Genomic DNA, 17,966 nt, shown 5'->3' on the forward strand with positions numbered 1-17,966 from the left:
CTGCCACTGGAGTTCTGTAGCCTGGGTTCAGATTCAGGTTCTCCCTCTAATCAGCTGTGTGGCATTGGGCATATCGCCATACCCTCTTGTGTAAAAGTGGACTGTTGTGAGGTTCCAATGAGATAATACATTTTAAACACTTCAAATAGTACCTAACCCCAGAGAAGAACTCAATAAATATTAACCATTTAATTACAATGTAAAAACAAACAAACATGGATCCCATCATTTCTCTACTGCTTAGGCTGAAATAAATTGTTCTACAAACTTATTTATTTATTTATTTATTTATTTGACAGAGAGAAACATAGAGAGGGAACACAGGGGGAGTGGGAGAGGGAGAAGCAGGCTTCCCGCGGAGCAGGGAGCCTGACGTGGAGCTCGATCCCAGGATCCAGGGATCATGACCTGAGCCGAAGGCAGACGCTTAAAGACTGAGCCACCCAGGCGCCCCTCTACAAACGTTTTAAGTTTGAGAATAAGTGAACCGCTTGCAGAGCATTCAATAGAGCACTAAGACTTTTCTTCAGTTGACTACCGTAACAGCTTGAATAATGGTTGATTGAGTAAGCTGCCATGCAAAGAACCAAGTAATCGAACAAGTGCTCACAATCAGACAAGAAAATCTGAAGCATTTGCTGTATCTAGGGGAAAGTTATTTTGTGGTAGACATGCTAGTTGCCTATCTGAAACCCATATCCCCCCTTTTATTTATCTAACAAACTCCTGATTTCCTCTGGGACACTACCATACCCAGGTAAAAGACCTCCTCATACTACCTTGCAGCTAGAAGTGGTATGTGAAACAATTCTGGCCAAAAGCAAGCAGAAGTTACTGGGTGGAGTCTCTGGGAAAGCATTTCAAAAGAAGTCAATGTGGATGGAATTTGCCTTTTTTCTTTGGTTTTTCTCCCTTTTTCCTATCTAGAATGGTTATGTGATGTCAATATGTATGAGCCATCTTAAGACTATGAGGATGAAGACTACATACAAAGGAAGGCACAACAAAGACTGAGGAACACTAGACCTTGGCTTATTATCTCTGTACTTAAGTGTCTAATGAGAAAAACTGCTAGACAAAACTGATTAATGTAAAAATGGCTATTGGGTTGGGTATTCTCATTGCCCTTCAAATCTCTCTGAACTTAGGCTATGTGGAAATAAGCATGAAAAATGAACCTAGAAGGCATTCTTCAAATTGAAATGCTTTTATTAGAATACTAATAATTGCAGATAAAAGGAAACCACACACATGGGAAAGGGAAAACACTCAGAAATGCATTACAGATTAGGCAAATTAGAGAAAATTTTTCTTCGATGTATAGAAAATGTAAACATTTGCCCTGGGATTCCTCACAGATAGCACAGTCCACAAGGACTTATTTGGACCAAGAATCTATCAAAGTCTACAGTATAACCTCTATAATGTCTCTGAACTTCCTACATTGAAAGTTAAAGTTCCTAGCACACCCAAAATTTTCCATTAAAAAAAACTAAATGGCTCCTAATCAAGGCAACTGGAACATCAACTGCTACATGTGGAAGCAGGCACTGAGGCATATCGGTCTTCCAACGAGTTTCCACTCACTATGCTAATAGTATTTACATTTACCTTGACAGAGATTACAAAAATATACACAGTATATAAAACCCCAAGTTGAGTCTGGGATGGGAAATTATATAGTTCTTGCTCATCAAATGCTCCAGAGAAAGACATCAAGTCATTCGCTTGAACTGGAGACAGGACTAAGAAGAGGCCCTCTTCTGTTCAGAAAATGGGGACTCATAAACTTCCATGGGTGGGCAGGTGCAAACCAGGTGCTGATCTCCATAGATGTCATCAATCCGGGCAATGGTTGGCCAGAATTTGTTCTCTGGTTTCACAAAAGGCTGCAAGGGACAAAAGATGGAAATGTTCTGGGGTATTCTGAAACGTTTCTCTTGAGGAAAGAGGAGACTGCAGTGATGTCCCACAGCCTAACCCCAATAAGTGCCCAAAAGTAGAAGGTAAAACCCACACTCCTATTTTTTATTGCAGCATTTACGGTAGCCAAAATATGGAAGTAACCCAAGTGTCCAACAGATGATAAAGATGTGTATGTATATGCAAGCACACACATATACACTGGACTATTACTCAGCCATGAAAAAGAATGAGATCTTGCCATTTACAACAACATGGGTGGACCTAGAGAGTATTATGCTAAGTGAAATACATCAAACAGAGAAAGACAAATGCCATATGATTTCACTTACATGGATCTAAAAACACAGAAAAAAGGAACAGACCCATTAAATACAAAGAACTGATAGTTGCCAGAGGGGAGGGTGTGGGGGATGGGCAAAATGGGTGAAGGGGAGTGGGAAATAACAGGCTTCCAAGTATGGAAGGGATAAGCTGGGGATAAAAGGTACCACACGGGAAATAGAGTCAATGTATTGTAATAGCATTTGTTATGGTGACAGATGGTAGCTACACTTGTGGTGAGCATAGCATAATGTATCAAGTTGTCAAATCACTATATGGTATACCTGAAACTAATGTAACATTATGTGTCAACTATATTCCAATACAAAAAAAAGCTAAAAGTCACCCCTTCATTATTGTCCCCCCAAATCCAACTTTTGACTCTTGTCTCCACCCTGCCAGACTATGGAGTACCTTTTTCATGTAAGAATCAAAAAGGAAACAAAGACTGTATTTGGTGCATTTGGGGCTGTCTCCCCGTTGGATAACAGAAATTTGACAGGGACTCCTATTTGGTCTTCCTCCACTGTGTACCCAGTGGATTCCCAAGCCTATGGCTGACACTCTGACCTCAGAGCCCTGAAAGCCAAAGCCTGTGCTCTGTATCACTTGTCATGACCTATTTAGGAAAGTGTCCCATATAGGGGCGCCGGGGTGGCTCAATGGGTTAAGCATCCAACTCTCGATTTCAGCCCAGGTCAAGATCCAGGGTCATGAGCTTGAACCCCACACTGCTTGTGCCTCTCTCTCTGCTCCCCCCCCCCAAGAGCTCTCTCTTTCTCACTCCAATAAATAAATAAATAAAATCTGTATTTAAAAAAAGTGTCCCGGGGCGCCTGGGTGCCTCAGTCGTTAAGTGTCTGCCTTCAGCTCAGGTCATGATCCCAGGGTCCTGGGATCAAGCCCCAGATTGGCTCTCTGCTCAGCAGGAAGCCTGCTTCTCCCTCTCCCACTCCCCCTGCTTGTGTTCCCTCTCTCACTGTGTGTCTCTCTCTCTCTCTCTCTGTCAAATAAATAAATAAAATCTTTAAAAAAAAAAAGCGTCCCACATACAGTTACTATAATGAGGCTGCAAGGATGGGAGCCCCATCAGATAGGTGTTCATACGCACGTGAACACTCTACCACCTGGCGCACGCAAGCTTCAGGAGAACTTACAAGTGGGAAAGCTGCCACCTCTCTGGAATAAGGCCGATCCCAGTGGGAGGATGTGACGCAGGTCAGGGAATGTGGAGACATCTGAAACAGACACAGATGGGAAAGGGATTAGAGAGAATACTGCCTTCTCCTCGTGTGCTTTGTTCAGCCAGTGAGCTGATGGAAGCCCAGGGACACAGGGCGGTTGTTTTAATTTCACCTTCAGGGGGAAAAAATGTTGATAGGAAACTGTATTGTCAAAAATTTCAAATATCAGAAAGTTATGGTAATATATTAGAACATCTACCACCCAACCAACATAAATCAACATTTTGTCATATTTGCTTAATCTTTTAAAATAAACATTGCAGAGGGGCACCTGGGTGGCTCCGTTAGTTAAGTGTCTGACCTGTGGTTTTGGCTCAGGTCATGATCTCAGGGTCCTGAGATTGAGCCCTGTGCCAGGCTCCATGCTTAGCCAGGAGTCGGCTTGAGATTCTCCCTCTCCCTCTGCCCCTCCCCCACCCCAACTTGTGCTGTCTGTCTCAAAACAAAGAAGTCTTAAAAAATAAATAAATAAAACAGGGGGGCCTGGGTGGCCCAGTAAATAAAACGGGTGCCTGGGTGGCCTAGTCGGATGAGCATCTGCCTTCAGCTCAGGTCATGATCCCGGAGTCCTGGGATCGAGCCCCACATCAGGCTCCTTGCTCCGAGGGCAGCCTGCTTTTCCCTTTGCCCACCCCCCTCTCCCTGCTTGGGCTCTTTCTGTCAAATAAAATAAATAAAACAACATTGCAGATACATTTGAAGCTGCCTATATATAACCCCTCCATCTCATCTCTTACCCTACTCCCCAGTGATAACCACTATCATGAATTTGGTGTTCACCATCCTGATTGTTTTTATACTATTACTGCATATATGCATAAATAGCATATAGCATAGTTGGGCACATTTTAAAATCTTATCATCCTGTGAGTATTATTCTCCACTTGTTTTTGTAACTCAGTAGTATGTTCTTTAGATGTCTATTGCCATTTTTAAAAATGGCCTAAATCCTTAAAGAATCAGCAGTATCCACAGAAAAGAGAAATAATAATAAGCAAGATGCCTTCTCCTGCCAGCCATTGGCCTGGGTACTCCACCTTCAGCTGGGCACTTTGGAGCTTGCCTGAGCTTCCCCAAGCATCTCAGACTTGTTCTCTGGCTTGGGGCCATAATAGCACAACCATAGTCTTCATAGTATTTTCAATTCATGACAGCACCCCCCCCCCAAGCTTAATAATGCCTGGACCTAACGAGAGACTTACAGCTCACAAGCTCACAATAAACATGTTTCAGATTTTCTCCAAAATAGGCCATAACATTATAAAAGGCCAAGTACCAATTAGTTGTTCTAAGAGATAACTACTCCAATATAAGAACTTGTCTTTATCCAGAGTTTGTGAGGTAAATAATCTCACTAGAGTGCATCAAACAGAGACATAGAATAAGACTCCCCAAAAAGATAGCTCTTCAGCCTCTGCTCCCTCCTTTGGCAACCAGTCAGGTGCATGTACATCCCACAATGACAAACAATATTAAAACATATCTCAAAACATTCACTTTATACTTGAGTAACTGCTACTATGTTGTTCAAGAAGATTTAAATTTGCAAGCAATGAATTTGTTCAGAAGAATGGTCTTAATCTAGGCAAGAATAATCTCATCTTCTGATGGGAGTTCAGGGGTTGCTGGCACCCTGTCCATACCCAATCTTCATTATGGGACATTTCGGATACAGTACCAGTGCCTACGCACCTTCAGTGGATTGACCCTGGGGTCAATGCGGCCCTCCTCGATGTCAGCAATTTCCTGCCGAATGCTGATCATGGCATCACAGAATCTATCCAGCTCTGCCTTGTCTTCTGACTCAGTAGGCTCAACCATGAGAGTCCCTGCCACCGGCCAGGACATGGTAGGGGCATGAAAGCCTGCAAAGCAGATAGGGGAACTTGTGTCACTAACCTTGACCTCCCCAGTTTAGAAGAGACCCTCCCCGTCTTGTCAGGGAAATCACTGGATAAATGTGCTTACGTATATAATTTGCATATATATATATGGATTCATCTCAGCACTGTTTATGCAAGAAAGAAGAAAAACTTAGGAAATAAACTAACATCCAACAACAGAGGATCAGTTCAGCAAGTTTTACAGACACTTCAAATGTATGTAAATTTATATTTGCTAAATTGGGTAAACATTAAAAATATTAAGTCAAAAAAGCAAGCTACATAATAATGATATTCCATTTTTATTTAAAAAATGTGACAAAGTGTTTATATATATATATATATTATGAAGGAAGACACTTTGAAGAATAAATACTAAAATTTAACGGGTTATCACCAAAGTATGAGACTGAGATTTTACTTCACTTTGACTTTGTTTTAGAATCTATAATGCTTGTGTATTACTTGCAATTAAGAGAAATTGAAATATCATAGCCTATCACAAGTTAAATCACAAGATAGCAACCATAAGCCTGAAGTGAGTGTTACTGTCCGCATTTTATAGATGAGGAAACTGAGCCTTTACCATGGAAAGCCTTTTGTCTTTACACTGAATACAGGCTGAAGGTATTTCTGTTTCCAAAAGTTTTCATGTGTAAAATGAATCAAGACACATACTTGAGAGAGATTTCCTGGACAAAAGCCAAAAACAACCTTTTCCCACTTCTTACCCTTTTTCTATGAAACTGTTAAAAGATGACGAACAGCCCCAAAGTTGATACATCTGTCAGTTAAGTTTAAATGGGTCCCAAATTCTGATCTGCATAAATCACATGGGGTGCTTTAGGGTCATGCCTGTGTGCTTTACAGGATTGTCTCCTCAACGTTATAAACATTTTCAAACAGTATATTGAAAAGAGTATAGAGTTAAGACCCATACACTGTTCACCTAGATTCTACAATGATGCTCTGTTAGCTTAATCACATTATCTATTCATCCTTCCATCTTATTTTTGATGCATTTCAAAGTATGCTTCAGTCATCAGTACACTTCTCCCTTAAATACTTCAGCATGCATATTATTAACTAGAATTCAATATCTCTTTACACGTATTTGTGGTAAAATTTACATATAGCAAAATGCACAGTTTTGACATGTACATATAACTATGTCACTCAAACCAGAAAAGTATATTTAAAAAAAAAAAAGCTAATCTCATTACCCATTAAGTCCAACCTCAATTCCATGTGTGAGCAAATTCAGCCCAACATATTCTGCTGTAGTAGTTCCCATATCTTAAAACCATCAGTTGTCTTAGGAACACAGATTCTTGGATCTTCACCCTGATTCAGGAAGTCCAAAGTAAGGCTCAGAAAGCTATGAGTCTTAAAAACTCTCCCTGTGACTCTTATCACTCACTAAGTTTGGAAACCTCTGCTTTAAGGCAGTGTGCCCCACAATGGGCTTTAAGACTTATCTGCAGGATGCTTGTTAAATACAGGTTACGAGGCTTCTCCCCTGGAAACTTTGATTCAGTAGGTGTGATTAAGAATCTGTGTTGTCATTCTCAATTGCTATTTTGGGGGGTTTTGGGGTGGTTTTTGTTTTTGTTCTGTTTGTGTGTGTTTTTACTTAGCCATTCATTCATTCATTCTCTCACATTTTTTTCAAGTGTATTTATTTAAGTAATCTCTACACCCAGTGTGGAGCTTGAACTCACGACTCCGAGGTCAAGAGTCACATGCTCCGCAGACAGGCAGCCAGGCACCCCATTCTCTCATTTACTAAACATGTAAATTCTGAGGTGCTTACTAAGAGCTAGGCATCTGTACAATTCTAGACTTGGGGCAAGTGTGGCAATCACCCTATCAAACATCAAAATAATGTCAAGTTTGGAGACCAAGACTTGGAAATATTGGGTCGTGACTTCCACTATAACTCCCTCCTCGCCCATCCTCTCCCTCTCTGCAAATGCTGCTTCCGTCACACATGTAATGCAGACAACACATCTCAGAAGCAAAGCTAGAGCCCACCTGAATCGCCATCACTCAGCCATTAGCCAGGAGGCCGAGTCAGGTCACGGGAGCAACCAAGAGATTTAGAGGGAGTAATTGCTAATTTCCTTAATGAAAACTTTCTCTGGCTTTCCCATTTATTGTTAACTCTGCCTAATAAGATCATGCTTCCAGGAGAGGAATGAGCCACACATGTGGGACTCCCATTATGATGCAGTTATTAAATTACTGAAGCTTTCACTTCCCTTATTAAGAGAAGTTATTCAAATTATTAAAATTCAGATAGGACTCCACACCCACTGAAAGGCAAAATTCTCCCCACCTTAGCCTTTCTGAGAATTGAAGCATCTTTGATATTATTGATAATGTCACTAAAACATGTATTACAATAAGGACTGTGCTGAATGAACATCCACTAATTCACAAGGGCCTGCCTGTGTCTTTCAAAATTCTTCCAGGAAAATTGCACTGTCTTTATGAAACCATATTCCTGTGGTGGAAGAAATTCTTCCTAAGGTGAAGGAAGCCTATTCCTTCATCTGTAGAAGCAGCTGAAACAGCTATGCCATGACTGAAGTGCTTATAAAACTCAAATACCATTGGTCTTGAACACTTCTACAGGTTACCTGCTCTACTTCCTTCACCATTACACCAACTGATCTCTTCATGGACTCCTTTGTTTACCAAGAGTGGAACAGGAGTAAGAATTTACCAAAATCTAGGCAAGACAACACCAAAAAAAAAAAAAAAAACCCACAAAACCCAAATAATCCAATTAAAAGTGGGCAGAAAACATGAACATACATTTCTCCAAAGAAGACGTCCAAATGGCCAATAGACACATAAAAAGATGTTTAACAGCACTCATCATCAGGGAAATGCAAATCAAAACTATAAGATATTATCTCTTAACTGTCAGAATGGCTAAATTAAAAAACACAAGAAACAAGTGTTGGCAAGGATGTGGTCAAAAAGGAACCCTCCTGCACTGTTATTGGGAAGGCAAACTGGTGCAGCCACTCTGGAAAAGAGTACGGAGGTTTTTCAACAAGTTAAAAATAGAACTACCCTATGATCTAGCAATTGAACTACTAGGTATTTACCCAAAGGATATAAAAATACAGATTCAAAGGGATACCTGCACCCCAGTGTTTAGAGCAACATTATCTACAATAACCAAATTATGGCAAGAGCCCAAATGTCCACCAACTGATGAATGGATAAAGAAGATGTTGTATATGACATATTATTCTGCCATAAAAAAGAATAAAATCTTGACATTTGCAACAACACAGATGGAGCTAGAGAGTATAATGCTATGCAAAATAAATTAGGGAAAGACAAATATATGATTTTCCCGTATATGGAATTTAAGAAACAAAACAAATGAACAAAAGGGGAGAAAAGAGAGAGAGGCAAACCAAGAAACAGACTCTTAACTACAGAGAACAAACTGATGGTGACCAGAGGGGAGGTGGGTAGGGGGATGTGTGAAATAGGTGCTGGGAATCACAGTACACTTAGCATGATGAGCACAGGGTGATGTATGGAAGTGTTGAATCACTATGTTGCACACCTGAAACTAACAAATACTGTATGTTAACTGTAAATGGAATTAAAATTAAAAACAATTAAAAATGTAAAAAAAATGAAAAAACATAGGAAACAGCAACCATTTTCTTTGGGGTTTTTAATTCTATTAACTACAAAGACTTCTAGGATGCCAATGGATTCAAGATATATGATTTAATATCTTTTGAAGGGTATTGCCAATGCACTCATAGGGCAAGTGTTTTCTCTATCATTTTGAAGCTTGCCTAGAACCCTGGGCTCACCGTTTAGCCTATGGATCAGTTTACCATGGTGCCTGCACATTTGGTTTGTGCCTTGAGGAAGTGGCCCATAGCCAGCATGGAAAGCTGCATGAATGTCAAAAACCTGAGTTGCCCTAAATAAAAGCAGTTCTCCCACAAGGTCACTCACCATAATCCTGAAGCCTCTTGGCCACATCCACAGCCTCAATATTTGCAGACTTTTTGAAGGGTCTTGTATCCAAAATAAATTCATGAGCCACATAACCTGGAAAATTTTTTCAGCTCAAGATTAGGATCAGCTTGTTTTACCCAAACAAATGAACAAATAAATCAGCTTAAATCACATATCAATGAGTACCAAGAAGCCATGATCACTTGGTAAGTTTATATTTGGCAACAAAGACCTCATCTACTTTATTAATAAGTATAAGTATAAAATATAAAGATAATTGTAAAATTAAAAATGTTTTTTTTTTAAAGGTTTTATTTATTTATTTGACAGAGAGTTAGAGAGAAGAGCACAGCAGGGGGAATGGCAGAGGGAGAGGGAGAAGCAGGCTCTGCACTGAGCAGGGAGCCCGATGCGGGACTCGATCCCAGGACCCTGGGATCATGACCTGAGCCGAAGGCAGACGCTCAACCATCTGAGCCACCCAGGCACCCTAAAAATGTTTTTAACATGTCAGGCCAACGTGTCACAACACACCCCGGAGCCAAGAGGCTGATGGGAGGTGGGACTTTGGTGCCAATGCACTGCTGAACTATTTGCCTGGAGATACCTAGGGATGAGGTTTTTTTCTACTCTGAGGTTATAAAATCTACTTCCAACAGTTAAACCTGTCATCACAGGCCTGACCCTTTTATTACAAAATATTTCTAGAGCTAAAGATCCATTGATACTGTTTTCAGCAACTCCGCCCCCAGCATCTAACTTCCTCCTGCGTGTGTGTAAATATATAGTAAACCTAGATCTGTAAGGCTCATACATAATTGTATGTGATTCTTCAAAGGGGCTCTTGAGGTTTTGGTTTCAGGCTTCAAGCTGAGAATTAGAAATCGGAGCTGTCAAACACCACACCACAAATGGCAAGAAGCTGAAGAAGCCAAAGGCCCTAGGAGTCCGTTCTCTTTGCTCTAGTTTGTAAACTGACAGTCTCCCCCGGCCCAGGCTGCTATCTAGCTCCCCAGCATGAGCTGTTTGATCCCCCACCCATCAGCAGGAACAAACCATAAACTCAGTCAGCATTTTCATAAATAGAACATTTCTGGGGGCTTCCAAATTCCATGGCCCACACAACTGATGAGTCTCCTTCCAAGAAAGTATCTGCTCATGAGATAATAATGTACTCCTTCTTCTTTAACCTACTTTCCTGACTCTCAGCAAACAATGACTCTACTTACAGATATGTGGAGCAGACATAATTCCTCAAGCCTGAGAAAAATAGCTCCAGTCATTAATAGCCCCTGAGATCGTCCGGAACTGCTCTGCTTCTTATGTAATGAATAGATAAGAAAGGACTGGTTTTGTTAGAAAATGCAAGTATGAGAACCTGAAGCTTTAAATATACTGTCACTGAATATTTTTTAAATATTCTTTCTAACAATGATGGGGATTAAATTTGGAAGAAGTGGGATTCAAAAGGAGAAAGTTGTATTCATAGCCAGGTAGTCAGGGGGGGAAAGGTACCTAAAAGGAACGACCAGTTGGAATATTGGGTGGGGGGCGGGGGGGGAATGGTGAGACCATTTAAGTCTAGGAATCCCAAATACACAATTGTCCCTACCCCATTTGATAGCCCAGCCTCAACCTTTGACCTGAGCCTCTGGCTGCCACCCCAGCACGGTGACGGTGACACGAGAAAGAAGGCTAATGAAGCTCACTGCTCTGAACGATGCTCAGTGGGCAGGAGGGGAGGAGGGACACATGATGGAGGAAAGGAGTCACTCTTGCTGGCAGGCAGAGGGCAGTCTTCCAAGGAGAAGTTCAGTCACGCTGAGCCCAGGCCGGCACTAACACAAAGCCTGCGTCTGCAGGGCCCCCACCACAGCCAGGCGGTTTGGGAAGAGCTCCATTTTCAAAATGAGGTTCAGATGTTATTTTCTAAATCCATATCCTAACGTGTTCAAATGGAAACGGTGGAATTTCAGCATATTTCTTTCTTCCTGTACTTGAGCCCTAAAAGGGGTGAAATTGAAACTTGGTGGCTGTTAGAGGCCAGATGCCAAGATGTTCGTCTTTGTTTACACTTTTTAAGGAGAAAAGATACACAAACCTTCTATGGCATATGGTGAGTCAGGAAAATTGGAGTAGAAATTATATAAACTGATCAGCACAAGTTTTAATTTCCTCTGAGTAGATGTTCCTGCTGGGTCTAACCATGACTATAGCTGAGAGTCTGAAAAGATACCAAGTCAAAGGAAAAAGGAGGGGACGGTGGCATGATGGAAAAGCAAAATAAAAGTGGCCTGGCTCTAAGCTTGGAACATCTTCCCTCTTGCTCCGCATCCTCAGAGTGACTGCCTAGAGATAAACGGAATTCACTGGCTAATTACTTAGGTGGGCAATCAGGGCTTGGTCAAGCTTTTCAGTTGCAATCCAGGCACCATTACTAATAGAATCAAAACTGAAGGTTTCCCTGGAAATGAGGTCGGGTGGGTGGGGCCTCTGGCCTCAGGAGGGTCACTTCCTGGCCTGGGATCTGAAGGCCCATCCCCTGAGGCCCATGTCTACCCATAAAGGCGACTGGGAAACCAATTCAGGAATAGGAGTTTCCAGGCAGCATTAGGTTTGTCTAAGGTCAAAAAGGGATAGGCATTTAAGAAATTAAAACATAAATAAAACACTGGGATACTAATGAAGTTGCCTACTCCACTGACAGAAACTCCATTTAGATCAAACAGTGAGCTTAGCCTCCCACAAGAGTAGACATCTGTGAATTTTTTTTAATTCCTCCTTCAAAAAAGGTACCATCTTAAAAAAAATTCTCAACTGGATGTCTTTCAATAAATAAGAATTTATCATTAAAATAAACAAACAAAAAAAAGGTACCATTTTACCTGAGGTAATTCCTTTCTTTCCTCATCCGAAATACTACTGCTTTTCCCCCATCCCAATTCTTGCCTGTCACTTCCTTGCTTCACAAAACCATAAGCCTCAGTGGTTTAGCTGGTATTTTCAAATCTCTCAAAAGAAATGGTTCATAAAGGGAAACCTGGAGTTCATTAAAATTATTGCCTCATAGTCATCTGTAATTCCAAAGTCTTATATAGAACTAGTAAATATGATTAAGATGAATAATGGTCTTCTAATATTGCCATTAGACATCTTGGACTACAATGCATTTATTAAGAACATTTCTATTTTGGGCCCTCAGGAGGTACAGTGATAATTCTTTTTTAGGCCCTAGAATACACAGCTTCAAATTATATAATGAATGTGTTTACCAGACTAAACATGAGACAGTTTCTTATTTCATGAACTTTGGGATTGGGTAATAAAGTCTGTAATCACCCATATATCTCTGCGCGGGATGAGAAATACAATTTATTATTTGATTCTGGAATAAAATGTCAAAACAAAGGGAAATTGCATCTATCATTTTGTGCTGCAAATCCCCTAGGACTGTGAGACAGTCTTTGCTTAAAGCAGTCACTCAAATGCTAAGCACATGGTAGGCACCTGAGAAATGCTTGCTGGTTCAGTTTCCTTTCTGCTAGACTGCCACCATACCCCACATGCAGTCCAGATCACACACATTCTTGCTTTAAAAACTAAACTTCAGATTGCACAACTGTGTAAACACACTAAAAATCAGTGAATCGTACATTTAAAGTGGGTCATTTGTATGGTATGTGAATTCTGTCTCAAATGTTTTCAAATAAAGTTAATCAAAGTAAATTTCAAATACCTTAAAAAAAAAACAGAATAAAACCCTAAACCTTGTCAATTAAAGCAAAAAGATTATTTTTCAACCACGAGAATGGCAAAGATACTCTGCTTTTGGTTGGTGGTGTTTTTTTTTCAGCCTGGCTCTTGCTGTTCACTAGGCCCTGGTGTGATGGTCACTTCATATGCTATTAGCATGGAATAAATTGTTACAAAGTCTCTGTGGGGACAACCAGGCCACACATATCAAGAACCTAAATGCATTCATACTCTGAAATAATAATTTCTCTTCTACAGCTCTAACCTCAGGAAATAATCAGAAATGTTTTTTAAAAATCTAAATAAAAAAGATATTCGTTGTAGCACTGTTACAAATGCAAAGCAAACTACTAGGGGAAAACACAGAATTACCTAAATCCTGGTATATCCATATAATAGAATCAATGTAGCTACTTTCAAAGAACATTTAATGACAAGGGGAAATGATCACAATATAAGATAAAGTTAAAAAACAGGACACAAACTATTTGTATTATGATATCATGGTCTAAATGTAACATAGGAAGAAATACAGCAAAATATTAACAGTGGTTATGTCTGCTTGACGAAACCATGGATCATTTATGTTTCCTTCCTCATGGTTATTTTACAAATTTTCCATGTTGAGCATATAAAAATTACTTACATAATCAGATAAAACAAGTATTTAAACTAATCCTGAAGGCTGATACATGAGCAGGATGCATTTCACAGGGCAGGAGCTATATCTGAATGAATTAATTAGTAGCTCTTGTAGATTAATACCCACCTCAGAAGCATTCTATTGTGCTGCTTAGGGACATATTGCCCACAAGCTTCTTTCCTAATCTCTGGGGAGCATTCCTACCCAGACCTCTTGGTTATTTAGCTCTTTTCTATTTTCAAACTACAGAACTAATCCTTTGGAAAACTATTTTTAAGGCAAGACCAGCCTTTAAATTAAAGATCATAGATGTAGCTGTATACTCCGCCTGAGCTGGAGAAACAAAGAGCCCAAGAGAGGCCTCATTCTTTCGGCCCATGCTGCTTACTGACTGCTAACTCTCTGCTCCAAGCTCCAAGTCCCCATCTGTCCCTGTCTGCAACTCCGTGCCCACGGCAAACATGCTGCCTGTCTCCTCCCATCACCTCCAGGATGACTCTGTTCGCCCACTCCCTCTATTGTAGCTTCACTCTCCCCTCTTCAACTCCTTTTCTCTGGAAGGTGAATATCATGTTCTTTTCTTATTTCAAAACAAAACGGCATCCTATTGGAGCAGCCCCCACCTGTCCCACTGCCTTCACTACCAAACTCGCCCAAACCATGAATGCCTCTCCCTTCTTCTCCCCACCCTCAGTTCACTTCTCAGCTCATTTCCATTTGGCATCTGCCCTATCATTTTTGCCCTAATTCTTTCCAAGGTGACCAAAGTGTTCCTAATTGTTAAAGGCAGGGTTTTCGGTTTTTTTGTTTTTTTTTAAGACTCCCGTGGTAAGACCAGTCTGTCTCTCCCGGTTGTGCAACACCGTGTACATTTATGGTGGGCCAGAAGTGATTGACAGGTACGGGTGCTGGAGCGTGGAAGCAGGCACAGTCTTCACCCTGCTCAAGGTCTGACGGACAGAGCCAGACAAGAAACTGAGTGGGAGAAATCCTCAGTAGTGGAGGGAGCAAAGGAAGGAGTAGTTCTCTGCGCCAGGGAAAGGAGGCTACAGGGATCAGATGAGGCCAGAACAGAGACAGACAGGGCAAGCAGGGGCTTTTCTCAGGAGAGGCACTGTGACAAACGCTGCAGAGGCTCTAAAGCTGCCTCAAGCATGGAGCCCGCCTTCACCAGGTACCCCTTTTCTGCTCATCCCTGTTAATGTAGCCATCTGCTTGAGAGGTTTTGCTCTAGTTTCTCAAAACTCTTTTCTTGTGTTTCACCATTTTGAAGAGTCTGCTCCTAGATTCTGTGCCCATAGCCAAATTTGTCTGGCTCCATCCCTTCCCATCACTTCCAGGGTGACTTTGTCCCCCCCTTCTATTATTCCCACAATTATACCTCTATTATCAGCATAAGAGGCTTACACAGAATTGCTCTTCACACTCAAATAATCAGTAACTAAGTCCTATTGATTCTACGTCTAATAGGATGTTCATCCCCTGCCATTTTCTTAATGACTTTACCATTCTGTTAATTCTGTCATTCCCCTGCTCAAAAAACCTTTCATGGCTGTCATCTGGCTCAAGGGTAAAGATGAGAGCCTTCTGACACCTTCAAGGCCTCAAGCTGCCTCTCCAACTTCATTCTTATCTGCTCCCCTTCCTCCTATCCCATCCATCAACCCCTCAAAGCCTCCAACCGCCTAGACAATTCTGACTTGCTGCAGTCTCTGTTTACTGGGGTTGCTCCTCTCCTCTCCAGGCTCATCTCAAAGGGCTCCTCCCAGAAGGCTCTCCCAATTATTCTGCCCAGTCTGAATTACTCCACTCTTCTAGAGGCATTCCCATAGCACTTTGGGAGGTAATGAGCTCGCGATATTTATGTATACATCTCTCAGTGGTGTGGCTCCTTGTTGACCTGGGCTGTGTACACTAACTGCATCACACAGCCTTCCAAATAGTGATACTCCTAAACTGTTCACTAAATAGAAGTTATTTCCAAAAAATCTATGCTTTTCTCTGGTATATGCTAAGAAACAGAAGTTTCCTACCCACTGCAGAAAACCACATCTACTAGGTCAAACTTGGTCAAGAAAAAACCAAGGTGATGGTAAACTAAGGTTGATACTTGCCTCTTGCACCCCGGAAAAGGACTCTGTAGTGTTTTTCTAATCGCTTGGCCATGTAGTTGGCATTTAATATAGCAATTTCTGTGGCCTGTTTAAGGCCCTTGCCTCCCATCATCTGCAACAGATGAGAAAAAGAGTCATCAACCATAGAATAGGTAAACCCAATGGACACTAACCAAAGACACCCCCAAATAAATCCCACCCACAAAGGGAGTCAACCCACTATCACTCTGGATTACAGATGGGTATAAAAGCCTGAAATAAATTTTGGTTTTCTCCTTGGAACATAACTTTATATTTCTTATAAAAATAACAAAGTAGTAACATAAAAGTAACAAGGAACAAAGTAAGAAAGCTTACAACAGGGTAAAACTGACTGCTGACTATTGTGTTATATCTAAAGAGGAAAAAGAATAAGAGACTCTTAATCACAGGAAATAAACTGAAGGTTGTTGGAGGGGAGGGGGATGGGGTAACTGGGTGATGGACACTGGGGAGGGTATGTGTTGTAATGAGCACTGGGTATTATGTAAGACTGATGAATCACAGACCTGTACCCTGAAACAAATAATATATGTTAATTTATTGAATTTAAATTTAAAAAAATAAAAAAAAATAAAAAGGAAAAATAATCTTAGATTACATGCATTTAGGAGAGCTGTTTGTTTACTGTGAATTTGAGATGTCTTGATAATTGCCAGAAATCTCGTGCGATCTTGACCAAAATCCCCACTGAATCAATGTTGTATGGTTTGTCTTACGCTTGTCCAGAGTCAGGGTCATTTATATGTTTAACAACTGCCAGGGTTGATATTATCCTTTTCTGGTATTTTCTAAATCCCTGTGGTTATACAGGGTGAACATTATCACCAGCAAAGAGCTTAAAATCAAGACTGCACCAATTTTTATTGTTGACATTCTTCCCAGAATACTTCATGTATGATGGAGGCTTGGTATATATCAACTACATAACTAATATAAATCAAAGGAGAAAGCATCAAATAAAACAGGGACACCAACGTCCAAAGTAAGGAGAAGACACATCTTGCCAAGCTGGACAAAGAAGAATTACCAGAGTAAGAACTAGAACTTGAGTGAAAATCTAAAAATGGGTAGAATTTGGAGAGGCAAAAAGAAAGGGGAAGGAGCTCCAGGTGATAAGAATAACAAAAACCAAGGTGTAGAAGTGAAGGCACAGGGTTGCAGTCTGGGGGTTACTGTGGAGGCTGGTGAGCTGTGACGAACTCTTATAAGCCTCGAACCTTTGCTATGAAGAACTTGGATTTGGTTCAGCCAGCCAATGGCTCTCAACTCATGCATCAGACTCACTTGGAAAGTCTGATGGCCCAATCCCTACCTCTCATATGCAAATCAAATTTGATTCTCTCTGGGATGGGGCCTAGGCATGTGTGTTTTGGGAAGAATCCCCCAAGGATTCTGTGTAGGCTAAAAAGACTGAGCAGTAAAGGCAAAAGGAAACCAGAAGATAATTTGGGGTCTTAGAGGGAATCCTGCAGTACTATAGAGAGTGCCCAAGATGGACTGAAGCAGGGAAAGAAGGTAGTTCTAGAGCAAGTGGCAAGTAACAACTTGCCTGAAATAAAGAGAGGGGTCAAGGTAGTTTAAAACCTATTTTATTTATTTCATTTATAACTGAGGTTCTGTCTGGTATTCCTGGCATATGGCCAAACCAGCTTTGGGGCATTTATTTTCTGTATGTGGGAAATAATCTCTAACCCAAATATATCCATAACAAATAATCCAGGTTTACAGGATCTAGGGACTAAAAGGAACCTGTGAATAAGATTCTGTTTGCAAAGAAGCAGACCTTTATTATGACTGTTTTTGTTGTTACTATTTGTAAAACAACACAAGTATCATTTTTAAAAGGAGGTTTTAGTCTCTGAGGTACAGAACTGTTGTTCCAGCTACCCAGAAAGTTTTCATTAAGAAGCATAAATGCCACCCTGTTTAAGAATAACAGCCAGCCCCAGAGAGCCATCCAGCATGACTTGCATAGCTGAGTTTTGGAGTCTTGTTTCACCAGAAGCCACCCTTCCTTTAAGGAGGGAAGCCAGTTTGG

The 17,966-nt window shown here is 40.9% G+C and overlaps 1 protein-coding gene across 3 annotated transcripts in view; it reads right to left on the bottom strand.

Moving 5' to 3' along the window:
• Positions 1-1,274: 1,274 nt before the first annotated feature.
• Positions 1,275-17,966, bottom strand: part of GLDC (glycine decarboxylase) — a 100,545-nt gene continuing 83,853 nt past the window's right edge. For all 3 annotated transcript variants that reach the window (XM_025887885.2, XM_073880756.1, XM_073880757.1), the window contains 5 exons: positions 15,887-15,998; positions 9,374-9,469; positions 5,184-5,356; positions 3,405-3,485; positions 1,275-1,889 (listed from right to left, as the gene is read on the bottom strand). In XM_025887885.2, coding sequence (XP_025743670.1) covers positions 1,746-1,889; positions 3,405-3,485; positions 5,184-5,356; positions 9,374-9,469; positions 15,887-15,998 — 606 coding nt within the window. In that variant the 3' untranslated portion in view covers positions 1,275-1,745. The remainder of the gene's footprint in view (positions 1,890-3,404; positions 3,486-5,183; positions 5,357-9,373; positions 9,470-15,886; positions 15,999-17,966) is intronic.

Source organism: Callorhinus ursinus, unplaced genomic scaffold (genome assembly GCF_003265705.2).
Source record: "Callorhinus ursinus isolate GAN/ISIS: 27379988/994484 unplaced genomic scaffold, GSC_fseal_2.0 scaffold39, whole genome shotgun sequence".
In the NCBI taxonomy this organism is placed as follows: Eukaryota; Metazoa; Chordata; class Mammalia; order Carnivora; family Otariidae; genus Callorhinus; species Callorhinus ursinus.